Source organism: Quercus suber, unplaced genomic scaffold (assembly GCF_002906115.3).
Source record: "Quercus suber isolate HL8 unplaced genomic scaffold, Cork oak 2.0 scaffold_45, whole genome shotgun sequence".
NCBI lineage: Eukaryota > Viridiplantae > Streptophyta > Magnoliopsida > Fagales > Fagaceae > Quercus > Quercus suber.
The window spans coordinates 1473331-1500422 of NW_027069510.1; the positions used below are offsets into that span (position 1 = coordinate 1473331).

General features: G+C 37.2%; 2 protein-coding genes across 2 annotated transcripts; both read right to left on the bottom strand.

The window, feature by feature from the left end:
- Nucleotides 1–9195: 9195 nt before the first annotated feature.
- Nucleotides 9196–11337, bottom strand: LOC112003505 (uncharacterized). Its single transcript, XM_024035718.1, has one exon. The coding sequence runs from the start codon at nt 11335–11337 to the stop codon at nt 9196–9198; it is 2142 nt and encodes a 713-aa protein (XP_023891486.1).
- A 5442-nt stretch (nt 11338–16779) lies between these two features.
- LOC111996807 (WEB family protein At5g16730, chloroplastic) lies at nt 16780–21196 on the bottom strand. The gene is made up of 3 exons (XM_024028807.2): nt 20807–21196; nt 19899–20100; nt 16780–19521 (listed from the first exon to the last, which is right to left on the bottom strand). Exons 1-3 carry the CDS (start codon nt 20821–20823, stop codon nt 17203–17205), a joined length of 2538 nt encoding a protein of 845 aa, XP_023884575.1. The 5' UTR covers nt 20824–21196; the 3' UTR covers nt 16780–17202.
- Nucleotides 21197–27092: the final 5896 nt, after the last annotated feature.

The window sequence follows — 27092 nt, forward strand, 5'->3', positions numbered from 1 at the left end:
GACTGTAAGAACGAAACAAACTAACGTTGGGCTTGTGTATGAAAAAAGCATCATGATGATTGTAATTAAAGTGAGTGGAGATGAAATTGGGGTTGGCTATGGAAGAGTACCAGGATTTGCAAGCGCACCAGAATCTTAGGAGTGTTCACGGGTAACCTTGTTAAGATTTTCAACACGATTTCGTCCGGAAGATCACAGTTTGTCCTACGTTCGTCGGAGGATCATCGGTGGTCGTGCCTTTTTCCTTTGGGACATCTTCTAACGAAAGACACAGAGTACTAGATTGTGTGTTGTTGACTTCCTTTTTTAAAGAAACCCAAACACGTTTGGGTTAATATTTGTTTTACCTTTTAGACATTTTTGTATTAGAAATTGTGGATATTTATCTAAAATAATGGAAGTAAATAAATATACGATGATATTTAACTTTTCTTTTTTTCTTAAATATGATTTTAGTAATTAACTTAGGGTATAAAAAAGATATGTGAAGAAAAAGAAACAAAAATTGAAAAATCAAAAGAAAAAATAATGTAATTTTTGGATATTTGATCCCATCTTAAATTTGCTTTCGTATTGTTTGTCTATCAAAAAAATGGAGGAAAATAAAGGGGATTAGTTTCTTTTCGTTTTTTTTCTTTTTTTTTTAGATTAGCTTTTTTAAATATTTGGTTTTAGTTTTTGTTGACTAAATCTTTTACTCAATGTGATTTTTATTTTGAGAAATGCTATGTTCACACAATTTTCATGATAAATTTTAGGTGTTAGGTTATTATTGGTTGTTACAAATAAACAAAAAAATAACTTAAGTTGTAGATTTAAATTATAACCAATAACAACTGTAAGGACGCAGTTTGAGTTCCTAGCCCAAAGGATAAATGAACGTAGGCCCAAAAAGCCCAATACAATAAATTTGTAAATAGCGGGTTGAAAAACTGGGTTTTAATGAGTTGAACAACAAGTAAAGTGAGTTCAAATGACAAAAAAAAAAATAGATTTGTGTGTGTTGTTGACTTCTTGTTTTTTTTTTTTTTTTTTTTTAAAACCCAAACACGTTTGGGTTAATATTGGTTTTACCTTTTAGACATTTTTGTATTAGAAATTGTGGATATTTATCTAAAATAATGGAAGTAAATAAATATACAATGATATTTAACTTTTCTTTTTTTTCTTAAATATGATTTTAGTAATTAACTTAGGGTATAAAAAAGATATGTGAAGAAAAAGAAACAAAAATTGAAAAATCAAGAGAAAAAAAAATGTAATTTTTGGATATTTGATCTCATCTTAAATTTTCTTTCATATTGTTTGTCTATCAAAAAAATGGAGGAAAATAAAGGGGATTAGTTTCTTTTTTTCTTTTTTTTTTGAGATTAGCTTTTTTAAATATTTGGTTTTAGTTTTTGTTGACTAAATCTTTTACTCGGTGTGATTTTTATTTTGAGAGATGCTATGTCCACACAATTTTCATGATAAATTTTAGGTGTTAGGTTATTATTGGTTGTTACAAATAAACAAAATAATAATTTAAGTTGTAAATTTAAATTATAACCAATAACAACTGTAAGGACGTAATTTGAGTTCCTAGCCCAAAAGATAAATGAACGTAAGCCCAAAAAGCCTAATACAATAAATTTGTAAATAGTGGGTTGAAAAACTGGGTTTTAATGAGTTGAACAACAAGTAAAGTGGGTTCAGATGACAAAAAAAAGAAGATAGATTGATTTAAACTAAAGAAAATTGTCATCGGCATAGTTTGAGGAGATCAATTTTTATATACCTTTCTCAAGTCAAATTACAGGTTCAATTCTAGATTGCTACAATGTTTTTCTCTTAGTTTCTTGATCCACCCTTCTCAGAGTATCCCTTCCATTTTATACTATCTTTTTCTTTCATCTCCACATTCCACATGCAGATCAAATTGTTGGTGTTGATCCTTGTCCCATCAGCACATTCCTAAAGTCTTTAGATAGTAGCTGTAAGGCTGAAAGTTACTATTCAGGTATTACTTCCTCATAAATGCTGCCAGAGAGTTAGCTGCAAAGCATTTAATGCGGTGGTAGTAGCTTTCCCTTGAGATATTTCATGACTTTCTTTTATCCTGTTCCTTCCTGATACTTATTCTCATTCATGGAATGATCCAAAACGTTACTCTTGATGGCAGCCACACCATCTAACCTCGGATTTGCTCAGCCGAGGAGGGATTCTTTCTCGAACCACCCTTCTGAATGACTTTAATTGGATTTCACTTCTTCACTTACTAACACGAATCCTTATGAAAGTATTTACCCATCCTTGAATTATTTAATGGCCTCAGATTGAGCCCCTGACCCAATATATACATAAATATGGGCTCTTGGGCCTATTACCCTTACAACAACTTACTACTTATAATTTATTGTAAAAGTGTTGTGAAAATATTGTGGACATATCACTTCTCTTTTATTTTCCTAACAGCTGACATTGTTTATTGTAATTAAGCTAACAAATACGTGTTTTATTAGCTACACCAATATTTTTTATTAGTAGATGATGGTAATGATAACATTGAAATATATTTGATATTCAACATATGAGTTATGACTCCCAATAAACATTATGGGAGTGGGGACAATGAAATTCAACTTGGGGATTTAGCAAGTGGAACTTTTGTGTCATAAGCATAATAGTAAAAATTCACAAGTATAGTGGGTAGTTTTGCGAACTGGGCTGAGAATATACAGTACTTAGTCTACTTTTATCTAACTTATTTTTAAATAAAATGAATCAATAAAAATAATCTATACACCTTAGAGCAATCGTACCTGTCTATGCAAAATATTCCGTCTATTTTAGCATAAGAGTTATTTTATTAATTACAATCACCTTATAATCAATAAAATTGCTGTCATTGAACCACAGGATTTTTAACTTCAAATCTTCTTGTTATTTTACTTTTTTTGTGTGTAAATTAGGACATGTTTTTCAACTTACATGACTTTTTTTTTTTTTTTGAACCGGAAAACTTGACTAACAAAAGCAAAAGACATGTATAGTAGGCATACAGTCATATGATATTAGGGCATTCAATGAATTCCCTATATGACATCCAAATGTTTGAAGAATATCTGTGGAACTTAATTGTAATGTAGCAGTTGGGGAAAAATGAAGCTGCATAGCTTTCGTGGTAAGGTCTAAGGACCTGATTGAAGCATGTGTAATATAGGCTCTTTCCTCTTTTGCAAGCCAGAAGAAGCAGAAAAGAAAAGCTGTTCAATGGGCCACGCTGAGAACCTATGAGGTGGGCTTGGATCATTTGACCATAGAATAGCAAAACTACAAGAATGCACACACAAACCAGGACCATTACCCAGTTGGGAGCTGGAAATAATTCTTCAAGATGTTAAAATTAAATGCTTAAAATCAAAGCTATCAAGTTGTAACTTCTGCTAGGTTAAGTGCGAGAAAGACTGGATAATATACAAAAAAAGAAAAAAGAAAAAAGAAAAATAACTTGACACCTGCTAATTTAGCAAACTTTTAGTTGTAAACAAAAAAAGTGATGTCACTATTGACCCAAATGATAAACCAATAAAAGCTTACTAATTCAACTGATGTGAAAATTTGTAATTTTTTTTTTTTTTTGGGTGTATAGCAGTACTATGATAACTGATAAGTATAAATGGAGCAGCACATGAAATAGCTCAATGGGCTTTGAGAAACAAATTTTCTGGCAAAAGATTGAAACAGTACTCTTTGTCTTATAACTTGTAATTTATCTGGTCAATTCTATTAATACTCCTACTACTATTAAGTATTAACCAAAAGGGCAAAGATTTGTTACAAACTAATGGCTTGTTTGGAAGTTTAGAGAGGGAGGAGAGTAAAGGGGAGTAGAGGGAAGGGGAGTAGTGGGGAGGAGAGTAGAGGAGAATGATTCACCTCCACCTTATTTGGATATTTTTAAAATTAGTAAGGGGGAAGGGAGTAATTAGCCCTTCCCCTTGTGTAATTTTGTTAATATAATAAGGGCAAATTAGGTAATTTACTTAATCAATAGTTTATGTACTCTACTCCCCCTCCAAATCTCTCCAATTTGAGGGAATTAAAATTGGGGGGCTAGAGGGAGTCCAAACCCCTCCAAACTCCTCCAAACCCCTCCCCCTCATTCTTTAAAAAACTTCCAAACAAGGTAATTGCATTACTCTCCCTCCCTCTACTCTACTTCCCCTCCTTTTTTAAACATCCAAACATGCCATAAGTTACAAGAACTCCTGCAAAAATGTACACGTGTCAATGCCTCAAATAGATACCTTTCTAGGTTTATATTTTTTCATGTAAAGATTGAATTTTTCACCAAATGGAGTCTATTTGAGACATTGACACGTGCATTTTGCAAGAATTGCTGCAACTTAGTTTATAGCAAATCCTTACCCTAACTGAAAAGCTTTAACTCTTGGATTGGTCACACCCCTAACTAGTTTGCATGGACTACAAAGTCTAAGTCTAAGAAACTTGTTTATCCAAAATGATTTTATTAGAGTACTTGCATCCATCATTGAATAGCATAAGGGATAAATTTAGCACATTTAACTCCAAAAATCATTTGCATCAATTCATGTAAATTTGTTAAAAATAATATCTGAGTTACAATAACCGTATAAATATACATGGTTACTGATGATACTGAAATCGTCAGTCAAGATGTTCGTTCAGACAAATATCGTCCACTGCTGGTATCAGCCCTAGGATACAACAAAAGAGAAAGAATCACCGGTGGGGTGCTGCCCACAACGCCTCCAATGATTAAGTTAGAAAAGCTTAGCAAGCGGAGTAAAGTAGAGAAAACTAAAATGAGAGTAAAGTTGTGTGATTTTTCTTCCCCCCTCTGGATCTTGTTTATGGGTATATATAGGTTATTTCAGTGTCCTTCTAGCCGTTGGCTCCATCATTATGGGAGCATTATTGCTTGAGTCTGTAACGCTTGTGCCAGGTGTTAAGTTGACCGGCGCACCTGCAGCGGTATTGGTGTTTATTACAGCTAGTCGTAACGGTCGTCCTTGGTTGGGTTGATCAAGCGGCCCCCTTCGTACTGTGATGGTAATAAGATCGTCCTTATACATCGTTCTTCTAGGATGGACGATCTTGCTCATTTCTTGGACCTATCAGCTGCCCCCCCCATTCCAAGGTCGTCCGTAACCTTGGACGGTCTTGGGAATACAAAACGATTTTTTTTTTTTTTTTTGGCGCTTGGGAATGTGTTCTCCACATTAACTGCCTTGTGGCGGCGTGGCATACTCTGTGGCCACGTGTCAAGCTCTGACCAGTGGGGAGGCATCGTTTCCGGCGAATGTCTTTTTGGTTTCCCGCAATTTCCAAGGTAAACTTTAACCTCTACTTTTCCTAACTCCTTCATTTTTATCTCTATTTCGCTTCTTCTGGTCTTTTTTCTTTCTGTCTCTTTTGTGTCTTCTGCCGCTGCTGCTTTGCTTTTCTGATTTCAGATTTTCTTCCCTTTCTTTTTAAGGTGCGTATCCCTTCTTCTTAGCTTCTTTCCTTTTGCTATCTATATATTTTTGTTTACTTTCCTTTTTCGAAATGCACATGTCCCTTCTTAATGGTAGATTATACTGATTTTGAGAGTATTTCTCCTTCTATTACCTTTTTCTTTGCTCGCTTAGGGGGACTTTTAGAACTTTCCGATGACCGGTACCCACAATCCGGTGATTTTGTGGTAGGGGGGTGTGGCTTAGATTTGGTTTTGAGAGACTTGTACCCATTGTTACAACAGTCGCTTTCTTGGTTCAAATCCACCCGCGAGGTTTTTAGGAGGGAAAGAATGGGTTCTGTTGTAAGATCCACTAGTTTTGAGGGGGGTTTGTCCTCTAGTGCGGCTGCGGACGGGGCTGTGATGGACACAACTACCTTCGTACCTCCTCCCTCGTCAATACCCTCCACTTCCGTTGTCGTCCCTCATACCTTCCATTCCCTCAAGGAAAAGTGCCACTTGGGCGTAGATGTTTTCAGTAAATTTAGGGATAGGTTTCAATTCCCCGTAGAAACCAGGGTTCGTCTTCCCATGAAGGGGGAAAGAGCTTGCACCTTTGCCCATGGTGAGGTTTGCTTCTATGAGGCGGCCTTCCTGTGCGGTCTGAGATTTCCCGTCCACCCGTTTATCATGGAGCTCCTAAACCACCTACAAATTGCTCCTGGGCAACTCATGCCCAATTCATGGAGAATCGTCATAAGCTGCATGGTGATCTGGACGATCATAGCAGATGGAGAAATGATAACCGTGAACGAGCTTACCCATCTCTATCGTTTGAAAGAGTCTAGGGAATTTGGGTATTACAAACTTGTTCCTTGGGATAGGAGATCCCGTCTAATAGTCGACCTCCCTTCGTCCTTCCATTACTGGAAGTCAAGATACTTCTTCATGTCTGGAGACGGTTGGGAGACTTTGTCAGATGATTTTTGGGGGAATGTTCCCAGGTTGCTGCGATGGTGGGAGACCCCTCGTCTTGGTGCGTTCGTCTTTTATGCCCACCTTTTTCCCTCCTCATGGATGTTTTCTTTGTTCGTCCTTACAACCTTGAATGGTTTCCTTCTTATGCAGTGAAAGAACGTACTGATTTGCAGAGCCAATTTAGGGAGAGAGTTCAAGAGGTAGTTAGATACGTAAAGACGATCGACGACTTTGATGAGCTCGTTGATCCACGTACTTTATCTCGTCACTGCTTGGGACCTGAGCCTTCGATCTACGTCCTTCAAGCGATTGATCGAGAGCAACGAAAATGTAAGTGATTCTGATGCACAGGATCGTCCTCTTTTTCTTTATTATTCTAACTCTTTCTCATTTGTTGTTGCAGAGATGATGAGTAAATTTAACAAGGATATGTACACCAAGATCAAGGGGAAGAAGAACGAACCCCTTTCGAGTATTGGACAAAAGACTCTGAAGTTCACAGACAGAGAAAGAGAGAAAGCGAAAGAAAGAGAGAGAGAGACGACGGAGAGGGGCTCGTCTACCCCTACTCTGGACGAGGCAAGGATAGCTTCCCCAGCCATTTCCCTTGAAGAGGTCCCTGCTCCGAAGTGGCAAAAGACAGGCAAAAAGGGGAAGGAGAAGGTTGGCTCCTCTGTTTGGGAGGATGCTGACACCGCCGTTGCCCGGGCAAACGAGTTCTTTACTCCTGAGGAGAAAAGGGAAATTTCGCTCGTGCCTTCTCATCAGATGGTGTGCCAGCATGTGCACAAGCTCGTGCAGGTATCTTTTGGGCTATCTTCGTCATTCTCATTTTTTTTTTTTTTTTACTTAAGTTTTTATCCACAGGTACTGGGGGAGACCATGCACCTTACCTCGCAATTCTTAGCGAGCGAGGAGAAGGCCGTCATGGCTGCTTCAAAAGTGAAGGTTTTAGAGGCCAAGGCTTCAGGTTTACGAAAAGATCTGATTGCTGCAATGGACGCTCACAATACCTCCATGGAGCAGGTTAAAGTCCTGACCGAGCAGCTGGAAGCTGAGAAGTTTCAGGTGAAGCAGAAGGACGAGCTTCTTGCCACTACGGGACAAAAGATGAAAGCAACTGTGGCTAAGGCCGTCCTTGCCTTCCAGACGACCGATGAATACAACACCATCCTCTTCCAGTGGTACTTTAAAGGTTTTGAGTTGTTGAGGAGGTATATGGTGAAGCACGGGCAGGGGGTCAATCTGGACGATCTAGATTTTGAAGCCGTTGATAAAGAAATCGAAGCGGACGAGGCTGCTTTGACTGCTCAGGGTTCAATGGCTTCAGGCGAGGACCCTCCGGCAGTGGACAAAGGTGGAGACGATGTTCCAGCATCATAACTTATTTTTTATGTAATGTACTCCCTTTTCTTTTTTTTTGTGCCCTGGGTGTCTTGGGCTGTCATGGTGAAAACATTTCTTTTGGTCCCCGTATGTTTTGGGGTTTTTCTTTTCTTTCTTTTGAACAATCAGCATCTTCTGGCGTATATATATTTATGTTATGTTTGTGGCTTTCTTCCATATCTATTGCGAAATTTCTTTTCTTTATACTTAGAAAAATTTGACTTGGAACTATCTCATCGTCTCTTGAAAAATTTCCTTCGTCCCTCTGTGGACTTGGGTGATTTTAGTGGTAGATTACTTGGACGATGTGTGTCCATTTGGAAAACTCCAACATTTTCTTTTATTATTAGGGTGATGTGTGCCCTTTGGATAAATTTCATCGTCTTTTTAGATCTGGACAATATTTTATTCCCGGTGTGGGTTTCATTGTCTTTTCAATGTGGACGATGTGTATTCTTCTTTGAGGAATTTTATTCCTTTTGTGAACTGAATGATGCGAGCATTTCCGCTGAGTTTGTCTTTTTGATCTGGACGATGTGAATCCTATCGAAGGATATCATCGTCTTTTTGATCTGGACGAATGATTGTTTAATTTCGCTAAAGGTAATCAGAATACGATGATTTCTTTGAACGAGATGATTGAAATGCTGGATGATTACTGATGGAATCCTGAATAACTACTTATACAAAACATGTAACTTACAGAAAACAATGCATGTAAATAACTTGCTTTAATGGAAAATGTGGCACTAAACTATGGTAATTTCTTACAATGGGGCCACAGATCATTTCCTGTGATACCTTTTTAGGTGTTCGATGTTCCACAGATGAGGTAGCTTATTTCTGTTCAGAACTTCTAGATGGTAGCTCCCTTGTCGTGAGTAGTGGACGACGCGGTAAGGCCCTTCCCAGGTTGGGCTCAATTTTCCTTGTGCAGGGTCTTTCGTTGCTATAGTTACTTTTCGGAGGACGAGGTCACCAATGTTGAATCTTCTCAACTTTACTCTTTGATTGTAGTATCTTGCCATTTTTTGCTGGTACCTGGCCGTTCTATGAGAGGCCTGGTCTCTGACTTCGTCTAGACCGTCCAGGTTCAATCTTAACTGGTTTTCGTTACTTCTTTCGTCAAAAAACTCCCTCCTGGTGCTTGTGAGGCCTACTTCAATTGGGATGACTGCCTCCGTGCCGTATGTTAGGTTGAAGGGGTTTTCTCCTGTTGGTGTTCTTGTCGTCGTCTTGTAAGCCCATAAGACGCCTGGAAGTTCCTCTGGCCAAGCTCCCTTTGCCCCCACTAACCGGGACTTGATGGACTTGAGTAAGGTTCGGTTAGTTACTTCCGTCTGTTCATTGGCCTGAGGAAGCCCTGGCTAAGAGTATTTGTTCTTGATACCTAGGCCTGAGCAAAATGATCTGAACCTTTGGCTATCGAACTGACGACCGTTGTCAGAGATGATCGTCTTCGGGATCCCAAACCTGCAAATAATATTTTTCCAGACAAAATTTTGTACATGAGCCTCTGTGATTGTAGCAAGAGCTTCTGTCTCAACCCATTTTGTAAAATAATCAATTGCGACCAGCAGGAACTTTACTTGTCTCTTTCCTTGTGGTAGGGGGCCCATGATATCGATCCCCCATTGCGCGAATGGCCAGGGTGAGGAAATAGTCGTCATTCTTTCTCTTAGAACTCGCTGAATATTCCCATATCTCTGGCAGCTGTCACATTTCTTCACGAAATCTGATGCGTCCTGCTGCATCGTTGGCCAGAAATAGCCTGCTTGCATGATCTTTCTGACGAGAGATCTTGACCCCATGTGGTCTCCACAAATTCCCCCGTACACCTCCTTGAGGACGTACCTGGCCTCTTCTTCCTCTAGGCATTTCAGGTAGGGTTGAGAGAAGCCTCTTCTATAAAGTTGGTCATTCAATATGGTAAATCGGGCAGCTCGTTTACAGATTTTCCTGACCTCTTCAGTGTCTGATGGTAATCGTCCATCCTTGAAGAAGGATAGAATCGGGCTCGTCCATCCTTGAGGGGTGTGTATAGAAAAGTTTTCTAGTTCCTTAATGGTGGGGAGGTTTTGCTCTTCTAATTTCCATCTGCTGGTCACGTCTGGAACATCTGTTGAAGCACTTCGTGCCACTTCGTCGGCTTTTGCATTCTGCTCGCGTGGGATCTGTATAAACTCTACACGTTTAAAGTTGCTAATTAGTTGGTTCGCCAATTGGAGATATTTTTGCATCCTTGCTTCCTTGGCTTCAAAGTCTCCCCTGGCATGCCCAATGACGAGTTGCGAATCACTCTTGATCACAACATTTTCAGCTCCCAGTGCCTGAGCCAACCTGAGTCCTGTTAGCAGGGCCTCATACTCTGCTTCATTATTGGTTACGGGGAATTTCAGCTGAACCCCATATTTGAGAACATCTTCCTGGGGGGAAACAATAACGACGCCTGCTCCTCCTCCTCTTTGTGTGGACGACCCATCTGTATTAATCGTCCAGATGTCTTCTCGACTTTCCTCCTGTTTGTTGATGGTGAATTCTGCTATAAAATATGCTAATACTTGGGCTTTTATGGCTGTACGAGGACAGTATTCGACATCGAACTGACTGAGCTCAATTGCCCACTGCACCATTCGTCCCGCTGCTTCGGGTTTGTTCATGGCTTTCTTGATGGGTTGGTCCGTCATTACTTTGATTGGATTGGCCTGGAAGTAGGGACGAAGTTTTCTCGAGGCCACTATTAGGGCAAAGGTGATCTTCTCAATTCGTGGATAACGAGCCTCGGCTCCCTGGAAGGCCTGACTGACATAATACATAGGGAGTTGTCTCTTATCTTCTTCCCTGATTAGAGCTGCACTTACGGCCGTAGCGGATACTGCCAGGTATAGGAACAGATCTTCACCTTCTTTAGACAGACTTAATAGTGAGGGATTACTCAAGTATTGCTTCAAGTCTTGGAACGCTGCCTCGCATTCCTCCGTCCAGGCAAACGCCTTCTTCAGGGTTTTGAAGAAAGGGAGGCACTTATCCGTTGCCTTAGAGACGAACCTGTTGAGGGCTGCTACTCGGCCCGTGAGCGATTGCACTTCTTTAATCGTTCTTGGTGAAGACATTTCGAGAATGGCTTTTACTTTTTCCGGATTTGCTTCAATTCCTCTTCGCGAAACCATGAACCTAAGGAACTTCCCTGATGAAACTCCGAAAGCACATTTGGAGGGATTCAACTTCATGCAGTATTGTCTGAGCGTGTTGAATGTTTCCCTGAGGTCGTCTAGGTGATCGTCCTCCTCTTTGCTCTTGACGAGCATATCGTCAACGTATACTTCTACATTTCTCCCGATCTGTTCTCTGAACATCTGATTTACCAACCTTTGGTACGTGGCATCTGCATTCTTCAAGCCAAAAGGCATGACTTTGTAGCAATAAAGCCCTTGGCTGGTGACAAAGGCAGTTTTTTCTTGATCTTTCACGGCCATCTGTATCTGGTTGTATCCTGAAAATGCGTCCATGAACGTCAGGAGCTTGTGCCCGGCAGTAGAGTCAACTAACTAATCAATTCTGGGCAGGGGGAAGCTATCCTTTGGACAGGCTTGGTTTAGATCGATGAAATCAACGCACATCCTCCATTTTCCGTTTGCCTTCTTGACCATGATAACATTGGCCAACCATTCTAGATAATAAACTTCTCGAATGAAGTTAGCAGCGAGTAACTTGTTCACTTCGTCTGTCACTGCCTTGTTTCTTTCGGGAGCAAAAACCCTCCGCTTCTGTTGGACGGACTTCTTTTCCGGGACTACGTTTAGGCGGTGCTGGATGATATTTGCAGGAATCCCCGGCATATCTTCATGGCTCCATGCGAACACATCGAGGTTGTTTTTCAAGAAACGAATGATTAATTCCTTCGTTTTTGGGCTTAGATTCGTCCCTACTTGAGTCGTCTTCGATGGATCTTCTTCGACCAATTTTACTGTTTCTAACTTCTCCATGATCTCAGGTGATTTATCCTCAATCACCCACGTATGATTTTCTTTGGATGCCAGGACCACCTGATAACACTCCCTTGCCAGGACTTGATCCCCTCTTATTTCTCCAACCCCCTGTTCTGTCGGAAACTTTACCTTCAGGCAATATGTGGAAGTAGCAGTTTTCCACTGGTTAAGCGTAGGTCGTCCAATGATTACATTGTAAGACAAAAGGGAATCCACGACCAAAAAATTGTGCCTGTTGGTTACCTATAAGGGATACGAACCGGCAGTTATAGTCAACGTCACAATACCCCGGGGGTACACCTTATCCCCGCTGAAGCTGACGAGGGGTGATTCGAAGGGTCGAAGTCTGTTTGGGTCTACCTTCAATTGCTGAAAGGCAGATAGGTAAATGATATCTGCTGAACTCCCATTGTCTACCAAAACTCTCTTTGTGTTGAAACCTTCGATCATGATCATGATAACCAGCGGATCGTCATGAGGCTGCTTGATTCCCCTGGCATCTTCCTCCGAAAAACACATATCTTGATTCGTCCGTCGCTGCTTGAAGAGGGGTGAGCTGTGAATGCTGTTTACCTGCCTTTGATATGATTTTATGAGGGACCTGGACGACCCTCCTATGGACGGTCCCCCCGCAATGGTCTTTATTTCTCCCCTTGCAGTCTGGGGATGAGGTGGTTGACATTCGCTTCTTCGAAAATCCCCTTGTTGTTCTTTCTTACCATATCTACTGGCTTCACCCCTTTTCACATATTTTTTAAGTTTCCCTTTCTGGATAAGTTCTTCTATCTGCTCTTTCAGATCTCGACAATCTTCCATGTAATGTCCGTGATCTTTGTGAAAACGACAATACTTTCTCTTATCGCGCACACTAGGTGGCGATTAGAGTGGCCTAGGCCATCTAAGGCTCTGCTCGTCCCTTATTTCCGCCAGAATCTGATCAACTGGCATTATCAGTGGTGTGAACTTCATTTGTCGAGAATTTTTATCGTCCCTTCGCCTATTCCCGTCGTCATTATGTCGATCTGTTCGATCCCTTTTCTGCCCCTTTCTGTCGTCTTCTTTCTCTTTCTTCTTCTCCTTTGCTTTTTCTGTCCCATCTATGGCTGCTAGCGCATCCTCGGCGTTAATGTATTTCTATGCTTTCAATAGCGCTTCTGCCATCGATTTAGGAGGGTTTTTCGCCAGAGAAGCCACAAAGTCTCTGGATTTTAACCCGGCTTTGAAGGTCGTGAGTTGCACCTTATCGTCTGATTCGTCCACTTCTAGCATTCCTCGTGTAAAGCGCATCACATAGGACCTTAAAGTTTCTTTTTCCCCTTGTTTGATTGTGAGCAAGTGATTGGCTGTCCTTTTTGGTCGTTGTCCACCCACGAAGTGACGAATAAAAGAACTGCTTAGTTACTCGAAGTTGTCAATGGTCGACGTAGGCAGTTTGGCGAACCACTCCCGGGCTGCCTCTTTAAGGGTAGTGGGGAATGATCGACATAGGATTTCATCAGGGGGTTGTTAAAGACCCAAAGTTGTCTTGAAGGTATTGAGATGATCCAACGGATCCTTTAGCCCGTCAAAGGGTTCGAGCTGAGGTAGGCGGAACTTGGAGGGCACTGGGCACTCTTAGACAGCGGCAGTGAAGGGTGAGTCAGACTGCCTGACGATCTTGTCTAGTCCTAGATCCGTCTTTCCCCTAATTGCATTTCGTAACTCGTCCATCTCTTTCCTCATCTCCTTGAGGAAACTTGAATTTGGTTCATCAGGAGTGCTGGCGTGTCTCCTATGACTGTCTTTGTCTTCATCTCTGTTGACCTCCGTGTGGCTATCTCTCTGTTGCAATCGCTGTCTCATTTCTTGATTTTGCTTGGTGAGTTCTTCCACCATGGCTGCAAGTGCCTGGATCTGTAAGGCCAATGCAACAGGATCTGGATTAAAGCTGGACTCCATCTCGTTGTAAGAGAACAACGTCCCTGAACTGATCGTTCAAAAATGTTCCCACAGACGGCGCCAAACTGATGATGCTGAAATCGTCAGTCAAGATGTTCGTTCAGACAAATATCGTCCACTGCTGGTATCAGCCCTGGGATACAACAAAAGAGAAAGAATCACCGGTGGGGTGCTGCCCACAACGCCTCCGATGATTAAGTTAGAGAAGCTTAGCAAGCGGAGTAAAGTAGAGAAAACTAAAATGAGAGTAAAGTTGTGTGATTTTTCTTCCCCCCTCTGGATCTTGTTTATGGGTATATATAGGTTATTTCAGTGTCCTTCTAGCCGTTGGCTCCGTCATTATGGGAGCATTATTGCTTGAGTCCGTAACGCTTGTGCCAGATGTTAAGTTGACCGGCGCACTTGCAGTGGTATTGGTGTTTATTGCAGCTAGTCGTAACGGTCGTCCTTGGTTGGGTTAATCAGGCGGCCCGCTTCGTACTGTGATGGTAATGAGATCGTCCTTATACCTCGTTCTTCTAGGATGGACGATCTTGCTCATTTCTTGGACCTATCAGTTACTATTCACATGCAAATTTAATTTTTAATGTTTCTTTACTCATATACACAAAAAGAGAGAAAATTTGAGAATAATAAAAAAAATTGATAAATAAATAATATTTTATTGAAATGTAGTTTAAAATAGATAATTTAATGTATGTGTAAGGACTAGATTTAGACCCTTAGCCCACTAGAAATGGATGACGGCCCAACGAGCTCAAAGCAATATATTTGTTAGAGAGTGGATCTTATAGGTAAGACTTAGCAAATCATGTATGAGACAAAATAGATTTGATTCGTGCCAGAAAGATAAGAAAACACAATTTGAAGGGAATAACACTCCTCGATCAAGTCCGAGGATGAAGTATTCTTATATTCACTCAGGTTTATCTAAGTACAAGATGTTCTCCCTCTGTTTTGTTTGTTTTTCTAGTGAATACATACCCCATTTCTTACAAGTCTTTTCTTTATATAGTCCTATTCATTTTCAATCCCAACCTTCCACCTGTTGATTGTATAAGTGATCTTCTAGATGTTTGTCTTATCAGAGCCTTCTTGGAACCTTTGTGTGTAGCTATAAGACTCAATATCACTGTTCAGACATCATTTTCACATAAATGTGATCAGTTAGTTAGGTGCAAAGCATTTAATGTGGTGGTAGCCATCTTCTTCTTAGACATTTCCTGGTTCACTGTGTACTCTTTTATCTGAAGCTTATTCTTAGAAGTATGATACCCTCTTATACGAAATTCTCTAGGTGATCGAGTTCCAATCCCCCACAACGTTTCCTGAGGAAGTTTGGATCCTCGAGAGATTACCTTTGTTCGTCATTACTTGTCTTTGTCCTTATCCCATTGCTCCACACACTTATTTTACTATTTGACCCTCCTAGGGCTACCCTACATCCTCGGGCATGGCCCACGACCCAATACTCCTATTTAGCTCATTTATCCCCACAGTATGTATTTTTAAAAGTAATGCAAGCATTTTGAAATACGTATTGGTAAAAAAATATGTAAAAATGTGTGAAATATTATTTATAAACTGAAAATATGTGTTTAAGATTGTTTACCAAATGGGCCCTAATTAGGTAAAATTGGGAAAAAAAATTCTTAAGTTAAAATGTAAAAATAAAAATTTTCACGAGCTAATGGAACGCTCTAGATGGTAATATTATCTGTTACGAGTTGATGATGGCATTAAAAGTTGTGCAAATTTCACCAAGCTACTGTTACAATTTTTGTTTCATTAGTAGTTTGGAAATTTCTAGGCAGTACTTACCAGCAAGAAGAGTTTAATTACTCATCCCGATGAGAATTTCCAAAGCATGTCCCCTTCTTTTTGACCCAAATCTATACGCTTGGGATTGTTCAAAGCAAAGCTTCTTTAATATTAACCATTAGTTAAGAATTTGACTTTCTAGGTGCCTCATGCTACAAATGATAATTTTGTTGGGTAAAATGGCACGGGCTCAGTACCTAAAGAACATGTCTCCCACTCACCTAAGCTTTCACCTTCCTTCGGCTATAAGTATGCGTTGGGGCCACTTATTTATAATGCTAACACATAACACTTACTTTCAGTATTCTTTTTATACGGCTGACCACAACAACAACCTACATGTACCGCAGAAGATGTGACTTAATAGTAAAAGTCTTTATTCCAACACCCAGAAATAAGCAGGTCGAGCAATAGCTTTAACAAAGTTCATGTGGTATACGTGATATTACTCATAATTATCACGTGACATGAGGTCGATAAGCCCACACCGAAAACCTCATTTTTCATTTGGCAAAAAAAAAAACAAAAAACTGTACATGAAGCACTCCATCCAACATCAAAAAATAGTCCATGTAACATTAGCAATGTTGCAGAACTATTGAATTCACCACAACTTGTGAAATAAGCAATCTGATACACCAATACTTAGGCAATCAGCGTTTCCAATACATGGAAAGGCTGACACAAGACAAAGCTTGTGGATTATCTCATATATGTTGGGAACAAAGGAAGCACTCACGCTTGTTTCACGCTCAACAACAACCAGAGAAATTTTCTTCAAATTTCAAATTTCAAAAAAAAAAAAAAAAAGAAAGAAAAAAAAGAGAGGATTTTGAGTCTGACATGAAACTAGGCTACCATCTAAACTCAAGTCAGCCCTGATCTTAAGATATTGCACTTGCAAGGTAAGTAGCTGTTCCCTACCATGTGATAATGTTAATCAGTTGGAGGTGGAGAAGGCTATTTCCCTAAGATTAAACTTATGTATGGCACATCAGAACTTGGCAACATAGAAATTCACTTCCAATATCAGTTGGCACACTTCAATAAATAACTTGAAATGGTAAAGTTGGCTACATTTATAAGACTTTCCAAATCAAATGAAATTCAATTCCAGCAAAATACATCAAATTGTGTGGTTCCTTTTGCAAACAGTAACTCTATGCAGTAAAGACTACAAAAGTTTAAATACTCTGCAACAACTAACAGTGATAGGTGATATCCATTTAATAGACGACTGCATATCAAGATAGAATTTTGCAACTCTTTTCAACAACTATCGTATCCATTTAGAATACAGACTTGGCAACAAGACATCAAGATACAAAATCAAATTACCACTCCGTTTCATAAAATCTAGCTAAGAAGGGCAATGAACACAATGAAAATGAAGGGGGAAAAAAATTCTCCATCACATACAAGATACTGTCCCACATGAGGAATCACATTAAAAAACAAATGAGAGAGAAGGAAAAACTAAAAAGATAATACAAGCCTCTTCATTTCTTTAACCTATTCTGCTTTCTGGAAGCATAAACAATGAAGCAAACACATTTAGGTGAAAAATAATACCAAATATACCTGCATGCTAGTAGAGCACAAGTTAGGCCAAACTGGTCTATTTCTCTACTTATGGTTGCTAGTGCTCTTCTTCTTTAGTAGGCTTCCAAACTTTCCAAGCAAAGGCTTCTTCTTCTTTTTCTGTTGCGGCTGCTTTGATGGTGGGCTTTCACTATCGTTAATGTTTTCTGTAGAAGATACCCCATTTATCTGATCAAAGCTCTCACCACCTTCCACCTTTGAGTCCACTTCCTCTTCGAAGCTTTCCTGCTCTGTTTCTCTCTCTGGTGAAAATTCTTTCTTTTCAATCTTGCAGCTCTCCCACATCTTAAATTCAACTTCTACTGAGTCATCTTCTTTTTCTTTGCTCTCATCTTCCTTCAGCTTTCCATTCACGTTCTCAATTTTGGCAGAACCCATTTTTTCAGCCTCATCAAACGAGAAATTATGCTCTTCCTGTGAATTTTCTTTTCTGGGTTCCTCACATTGATTTAGTGGAAGCTCCAATTTAGGCTTCTCTTCTCTTCCGTGTCCATTCTCTTCAGAGAACTCGACTACCTTTGGAAGCATATCATAGTCCTTCTCACTGTCTGTAAGATCGCCATTTTCTTCAGTTTGCTTTTTGGCCGTAGCTTCTTCAAGCAACTTAGATAACTCCTCAACTTTCCTAAGGGAAGCAGCTTCCCTAGTTCGGAGCTCCTCATTTTCTTGAATTATACTCTGTAACTCATTTTCTTTGTCCAGCAAGCTTTCCTTCAATTTCATGCTCTCTGCCTTTGTTTTCCCAAGAGTTTCTTGCAAATGAATTACCTCAGCTTCAACTTCCTGTAGGCTTTCCTTCAGCTGAGCTTCTTCTTCCTTGGAGGCATAAGCTTCTTCCTCAGTTTGCTTGAGCAAATTCATCAGCCTTTTTATTTCTTTTTCCAGAGAAGAGTTCTCTTCTTCTGATTCCTTTACACAATTCACCAAATGAAGTTCTTTTTGCTCCCACTCAGCCTTGGAGTTTTCGATTTCATTCTTGGACTGTTGAATTGTATTAATAAGAACATCAATCTCATGTTTTGAATCATTAAGCTTGCTTTCATACTTCTCATTTGTTGCTTTCAAAACCAACTTTAGATCTTGTATCTGGGTCTCATCATTTTCATGCTCAATTTGAATGGATAACAGCTTTTCTTTAGCTTCTCTTGCTTCTGCAGAGACCTCATGCAAGGCTGAAGCTAAGCTTTCCATTGCCTTCTTGCTCTTATCTTCTTCACCCCTGGAATTCTCCAATTCATTAATAAGTTCATTTTTCTCTTCTAATAGGGTCTGAACACTAGAAGCTGCAAGCTTCTCGTTGTTCAAAGCCTGGGATTTCTCCTCCTTCACAGTTTCAAGCTCAGACTTCAGGGATTCAACCTTTTTGGCCATTTCAAAACTTTCTTCCTTGGCCATATCAAGATGACGTTCTGATTCCTCAAGATCCCCTTTCTGTCTTCCAATTGTAATTTCCAACAACCCCACCTTCTCTTTTAGAGCAGCAATTTCAGATTCTGCATCATGCAATAAATCATTGTTTCCCTCTAGTTGTTTCATGACTGAATTCAAAGATTCTGATGCAGATCTCTCCAACTGATTTGCTTTCTCAACCTGCATCTCTAATTCCTCAACCCTGGTTTTACACTCCTCCACCAGACTACGTGCGCAAGACTCAGCCATCTTTGCAGCTTCTAGCTCAACATTAAGCTGTTCAATGGAGGCCTCTTTTTCTATCAAGTTCTCTTCAAGACTTCTCACTTTCTCGAGTTCTTGTTTCAAGGATTCTATCTCAGACTTAAGCCTCATCACCATCTTGTTGTGTTCACTGGTCTCAGTTTCAAGCTTTGAATCAAGCAAGGCCTTCAACCTGGTTAACTCAGCCGAAAGAATCTCCACTTTCTCGACATGAATCTCAGCAATCTTAGTTGCGTCATCAGCATGGCTCATTGCCTGGTTCTTAGCATCGCAAGTCATCGCTAGTTCCTGCTTCACTCTTTGGAGCTCCTGAGTGGTAGAGAGAAGAGCAGCCACATCCAAAGCATGTTGATTCCTCACAGCTTCTACCTCTTTCTGCCATTCCTCTTCCTTCTTCTGGGATGCCTCAATTCCTGCCTGCTCCAATTCAACGGCCCGGAACTTTTCAATCTCTGAATTCTCCTCAGCTCGCTTCTGAGCTACCAAAGCCTCCTTGAGCTTCTCACTTGCTTCTTCAGAAACTCTTTGGGCTTCTTTTAATTCATCAATGGCTTTCACCTTCTCTTTCTCAACCAAAGCTATCTGTTCTTTTGCTTTTTTTAGATCTTCCTGAACAGCATTCAATTGCGCCTGCAGTTCTGATCCCTTTGCAATCCGTGTAGGATGTTTCTGAAAAACAAGATAAATTAACAATGCATATCAAAACTCAAATCACCTACCACAAGACAACGTAAAAAGGGAACATCTCTTTCTGTTTCAAGAAAAAAACAAACTGAAAATGTGATGAAGATCACACTTAAAAATTTATTTTAGGAAACTTCCTCTTTAACCATTCATTCCAGAACATCAGAAAGCAATTTGTCCAGGATTTAAATTTCAGAATCTGTCTAAGAAGACCCAAATAATTAATGATGACATCTTGCAATAATTTCCCTCCTTATTTTCAATGCTTTTGAGAAGTTCAAAAATCAAAATCGAAAGTTTTGAAATGTATGCACTGAATTAGTAAAGATAAATAGCATTTGAAGTGCATTTGTAATACTTACTTCAGGTGGGGTAGCAATTTTGGGTGATCGACGCTCAATGGCAGGCTTCGAGGTAACTGTTCGTGGGGACCGATCAACTGAAAGCCGTGAATTTTGCAAAGGAGAGGGTGAATCAGATTCTGATTTAGCCACTCCCCTGCCTGGTTTACTCACTCTAGGAGTTGCTGGTGATGCTTTGTTAGGAGTTTCGGACAAAGCAGATCTGTTCAAGTGCAGAGTCTCATAAATATAGCAACCATAGTATATATATATAAAAAAATACATTAAATGAGACACGAGAAAGGCTATGAAATATACATAAACATTAATCACCAAATAGGAATGAAAAAGATAGATGGATCTAAGCCAAAATTGAGAAACTTTGTGAATAAATTTAGCATCAGAAACACAGCAATGAATTTCTTACTACAACAATAGAAGCGCACGCACGTGCACACAGAGATAAAATGTAAACTACATATGTTGATCAGGGCACAAATTGTTTAAGAATAGATCCAACTAAACATGTACAACTTCACTGGAAAAAACACCAAAATGAGACAAGATCAAGATTAAGAATGAAGAAACTAATGCAAAACCCATTTAACAAAACAAATTTAAGAAACTGACAAACTGTGAAAGACTATAGAAATAGACACCTTAGACAAAGAATTTCGCCCAAAGTTGAATCAAAGAAGCAGGAAAAACCCCATTAGAGACCACAAAAAAATAGATCCAACCCACTAATCTTCCAAATAAGAACCAAAAATTAAAACTTGAAAAAATAAAAAATAAAACACAATTTTATAACACCCACAACTCTTCCAAATAGAAAATATAAGAGAACATTAAAAACCCAAATCAGATCTTTGAAGATAGGTGCTAAAAGTGAGAAAATTGAGAGAGATAAGATGGGTAAGTGAACTTACTTGGATTTGGTTGACATGGTTGGTGGTGGCGTGTAATTGTTTGCAATAGAAGAAGAGAAAGTGAGACAGAAGTGTGTGTTGGGTTGGATATTGAGGGGGAGCTAGAATGCTGACATTGTAAGAAAATGTGTAATTGCTAGTATCAGCATAAGATATTATAAATTTGTTTCCTTGTTTCTGAAACAGCAGAAGAAGAAGAAGAAGAAGAAGAAAAGGAATTTACAGAACTGAAACCAAATTATTTAGGTTGGTTTTCCTGTCTCTTAAATGGCTACACACAGACACGCTCACATACAAGCACAACTAAGCTCTTGTAGTTGTACTCTCCCTTTCTCTTTCTAATCTAACACTCACCCTCTCTCTCTCTCTGTATTTTTTCTTTTCTCTCTTTCTTCTGAGTGGGTTGGTTTATTTTTATTTTTCAGGTGCATGTGTATGTACAAAAGTGCCCCCTGGTTGTTTCTTTAATCTGTCAAAGGTAATAGGTAACTTTTTCAGAGGCAATGAGGGGCCCTCTGTATTGTCTTCCAAGCTGACCCTTCTTTTCAGGAAAGTAGACAGGAGGGAGTCATGGATTTTTTCCAAGATGCCCTGTAATTCTTTTTCTTTCTTTTTTCTTCTTCTTCTTTTTTTTTTTTTTTTTTTTTTAGAAAATAAAAATACCCTTTTCTTTTTTAGCATTTATAGTGCCTTGCAATTTTTTATTTATTTATTTTTAATTTTGGGACTCANTGACCTTAGGGTATATATTAGTAATCTATTTTAAAAAAAATTTTATAGAAAAATAAAAAAATAATTCACTGTTTTGACAATTTTTTTAATTTTTCATAAAAACTTTTTCAAAATGGATAGTACCAAACCATTTAAATATTTAAAAATGAAATTAAAAAAATATATTAATTAAATAATTTCTTGAGTCCCAAAATAAAAAAAAAATAAAAAAAAAATTGCAAGGCACTATAAATGTGAGAAAATAAAAAGGTTTCTAGAAAAAAAAAAAGAAAGAAAAAGAATTACGGGCATCTTGGAAAAAATCTATGACTCTCTCCTATCCGCTTACCTAAAAAGCAGGGTCAGCTTAGAAAACAATACAAGAAAACAATTTATTGTTTTAACAATTTTTTCAAATTTTCATAAAATTTTTTCTAAAATGGATAGTAATCAAACTCTTTAAATATTTAAAAATGAAGTTAAAAATATGTATTAATTAAATAGTTTTTTGAGTCCCAAAATTAAAAATAAATAAATAAAAAATTGCAAGGCACTATAAATGCTAAAAAAGAAAAGGGTATTTTTATTTTCTAAAAAAATGCTTTTTACATTACATAATTACATACTTTCTGAAATTGATAATTAATAAGTACCATACCCTATATGAGAGCTTGTTTGGTTGGACTTAAATTTTAAATTTTATAAAAAAAAAAAAAAATCAACATTATAGTAGATTATAAAATAATTTAAAATAAATAATGAAACAAATTTATTGTTTAGACATTTTGATAAAAAAAAAAAATTTTTGACATAGTTTTAACCATTGTTATTAATACCGTTTCGGACCCCGTTTCGGTTTGTCCAGTGGAATGAAATATTTCGATACAGGCCGATTTTGGCGTATCGTTTCAGGGTGTTTCAGGGTTCTTAAAAAATAATTTATATATATTCTTATTGAACATAAAATTGTCAATTCTAATAAATAAATAACTAAATATCAAATAATACAAATCATTTAGTCTTAACTCTTAAGTCTTAAACATCAATATAACATCAATTTAACATCACACAATAAGAAGATTTACAAGACAATAACTAAATATCAAAAAATACAAGATTTACTCCTACTCATTATCATCCATGAGAGAATGATCAAATTTATCATCAAAAGAACTCTCAAGAACTACCAGCACCCATTGGACCTTTACTCTTTTTTTTTCTTTTTTTTTTAATAATAGGCCAAATCCGGTACCAGCCGAAATTTGCATCTCGGCCAAAATTGGCCGGAATGACCGAAACGGCCCGAAATTTGACCCGAGGTGGAATGTAGGGTATTCCGGTACTCGTTTGCATACCAATACGAAAAATTCCGGCCATTCCAACTGGAACGGAACGGAATCAATAACAATGGTTTTAACCTATGACATCTACTCCTGATAATAGTTTTTTATTATCAGACTAAGACATTTTAATAACTGGGTTCTAATTAGAGTGGTATTTTAATTTATTAAATCTTTGACAATAAAATTTCACTTGAATTAATGTATTTATAATACTTGCATCGAACCACATAGTATAAGTACAACATATACAACCCAACTTTTATTATTAAAATTACGGTAGGCTATATCATATAATTAATCAACCTCTTTTAAATGTCAAGAAACTCTTGGTAGTAGAATTTTAATCAAAGTAATATATTTTAACATTTTGAAATGTTGACGATAGAGATTTCACCTAGAACAACTATATTGATTATTTTGATATACTTATAAACGTTACAGGGCACCTTATGACATAAGGAGGAAAAAAGAAAAAGAAAAAAAAGAGGACATTCACTTAGCACAATCAAAATATGGACACAACTTTATTAGATAGCATATGATATTTCTCTATAAAATAAATAATAAATAATAAATAAATAAAAAGAAGAAGAAAAAGATAGTATATTTTCATATCATATCATTTTAATGCAAACTTATATAATATTAGTTTTGTTGTGAATGTTTTGGTGACAATAATTAAATAAATGATGATGATATAATTTCAGCCGGAGGTCTTATAATTTTACATGGAAATTGCTTTGCATGAATTGCTATTACTTTTAGTTAATACTTAATAGTAACTCATTGAGTCCATGAACAAAAATTAATTAATTTGATGGTTTTAAATTTTTAATCAAAAATTTTATTAAAAAAATTCATTAAAAAACAAAACTTTAATAAATAAACAAACAAAAGCTGGATCCAATCATGTTCATATATGAGTTCTCTAGGCTTTGCATTGAGAAATTGTTTTGACAATTGTATGGTTAAAAATAAAGGGCTTTTAAGGAAATGGAATGGTGATTATAAACACAAACAGATAAACCATATAATTATAAGATATTTTTAGTCTCTTGTTCTTCTGTATATGAAATTGAAAGCTGTTCAAAAGATCTCCCACTCCTTTAGTTACAGTTGGATTTGAATATGACAGCTAGGCCCACGTAGTCCTATTATAATTGCAGGTTTCACATTGAATTGCATACCCAAAATAAACGTTTTCATAAAAATCTGTATCGAATTCGAACGTGGCTTCAAACACATTATCCACATAATTATCTTTTGCCCAAAATTGGTGGGAAAACATTTTCCTTGGTGAGGTGAAACTTATGCTATAGTATTCCTTTTTATCTTCTCCTTTTTTTTTTTCTTTTTTTTCTTTTTTCTTTTTTGTATGTGTGTGTGTGTGTGGTGCTATTGATATTTGAAATCTCNTGATAACATATCTACTATTTTGTTTTTGAAGGACATATGTAGATCTCCTATTTTGTCTCTTTTAAAAAATTGTACTTGAAACTTTTTTGGTTTTTAGTTTTCCCCTAGGGAATGAGATGGGAAGGGAGTGATCCTTTTTTTTCTTTGGGAACTTGTTGAAAAGTACTTAAACAATGAGCTATATCAATTTTCTTTTTTCTCTCTTTTGCAAATTAATTCTAATTGGAGAAAGTGAGAGGAGATAAGACTGAGACTTAAACAATGACAATCTGTAGCTAACTTCCACGAATACCATATGTATCTATGAGCTGCAAGAATTAAATCTGACCTTTTGTATCTACTGACATGTGCAGACTTTATGTATTTTTCACCTTCTTTGGGACACACAACATTAATTTAACTATTTACATATTTTGTAATATTATATATATCCTAGCTGTATTAAATTTTCTTAATTATATAGCTAAATGGATTTAAATAAATAAAAAATGTTAATCTCAAATTAAAGTCCCATTTAAGTTGGTACTCAAAATTGAAAACCCTAAATTCAAAGTTCAAAACTTCGAATCATACATAAATGGTAAGTCCCTTCAAACTTGACCTTAGACCAAGGTTGAGATATAGAAGTGCTACCACCAAGGAATCTGACTTCAAGGAATATTATGTTGAAATGCTTTTCAAACCCAATTCTGACACTCTTTTAAGTTACTAATCACAAAATTTCTATGTTATGGGTGTTACATTTAAGTTCTTAACCCAGTCTTTTTTATTTACATGGCGTAATAAGCAATGCTGATATCCTATTGGGCATGGCAAAGAAAGTAAGAACCACCCTTTTGTATGGTGGGAAACTGACTTGCAACCAAAACACATCCATTTTTTTCTTCATGGTGTCGCAAATGATTCAAAATAATGAGATGATATTCAATTAGGTGAGACTTTGAGTCTTAAGGAGGTTGCAACACAAAATTTACATGGTAACCGTAAAAACTCTTATTATGGTGGTGATATGTTATATTAGTTTTCATTCTAAACAGTCCAAAATATAATAAATGAGTTTTTCACAGATTGAGAGTATAGAATCTTGCTCGGAAGCATATAAGGTGCTACAATAATCTCGCCTAGGTAAGGAAGTCACACTGATCGACTCCTTTTACCCATTTTTTAGTTTTTTTTTTTTTAAGAGAGAGAGAGAGAGAGAGAGAGAGAGAGAAGATATGATGTATCAGACATGAGCAAAGTTTTGGGCCTTTGGCCCCACAACCTCTCATTTCTTTGAGGGACAATTAAGATGGTTTGTCCTTTTTTGGGTATGATTAGATTTAGCCAATAAGGTACCACTTCTATCTTTTCTTACAATTTTGATAAAGAATGCATTCTTCATGCAACACGTGTATTACCAGATGGATCCCGCTATATATTTCCTGTTGCAAACTGATATGATCAAAAAATTTTGGTCAATAATCGATACATTAATCCCCTTGAAAAACACACGTTAGTTTTTGGTGTAAATAAATATTAAATCTTACATTTATTTGAAAATAAAAACTTTAATAGTTAAGCAAATTGAATCAAAACTTACCCCTTGAAATATATTGATTTGAATATCAGACTGCTTTGGATTGTACTATCTATTTTTCAACCTAGTTCAAGTAGTCTAAAAAAATATGAAATCTTAACATTTTTTTTGTAATTTTAATAACTATGTTATTGATTAAATATTTAAATTACAATTTTTTGTATTTAATTAAATTTTTTCATAAAAGATAAGTTTCTAGATCGAATTGTAAATAATTTTCAATTGACATGAAATTTGGTGTACATGTTAAGAATATAGAGAAAATGTAACTCGATAGTGAGATTTTTGAAAAATTAATTCAACAAAAAAGTTATTAGGTGGTATAACATTACTTAAAATCACACTTGGTATATAGAATCTTAAAACATTACATAGGTAATAACAAAAATTTAAATAAACTGTTTTTATAATCAACTGAAACACTTTTATGATATTCATAACTTTGTCATCAAAGCCTCATGGCTCTATTAATATTTGCATGTATATTTTTCTGAATTATTAATATTTGCATGTGAAGTGAAATATGTATTTGGCAAATCTCATCTTATGCAAACCCCGCTAAAAATTTGACAGAATGTAGCCCTTGCGACTCTAAAGCAAAAGAAGAAAATTCTAGCAAATGAATGATAAGATCGAACTCATGAAAATCTCATGACTTATGGACAAAGACTTTGATACCATGCATATTGGGGAAGCATCAATTCTAAAAGGTTAAACCATTAGCAACTAATTACAAGTGGGCTCTTTCTCAACCAAAAAAAAAAAAAAAAAACTGATCGACCCTTTTTACCCATTTTTTAGTTTTTTTTTTTTTAAAGAGAGAGAGAGAGAGAGAGAGAGAGAGAGAGAGAGAGAGAGAGAGAAGATATGATGTATCAGACATGAGCAAAGTTTTGGGCCTTTGGCCCCACAACCTCTCATTTCTTTGAGGGACAATTAAGATGGTTTGTCCTTTTTTGGGTATGATTAGATTTAGCCAATAAGGTACCACTTCTATCTTTTCTTACAATTTTGATAAAGAATGCATTCTTCATGCAACACGTGTATTACCAGATGGATCCCGCTATATATTTCCTGTTGCAAACTGATATGATCAAAAGTTTTTGGTCAATAATCGATACATTAATCCCCTTGAAAAACACACGTTAGTTTTTGGTGTAAATAAATATTAAATCTTACATTTATTTGAAAATAAAAACTTTACTAGTTAAGCAAATTGGATCAAAACTTACCCCTT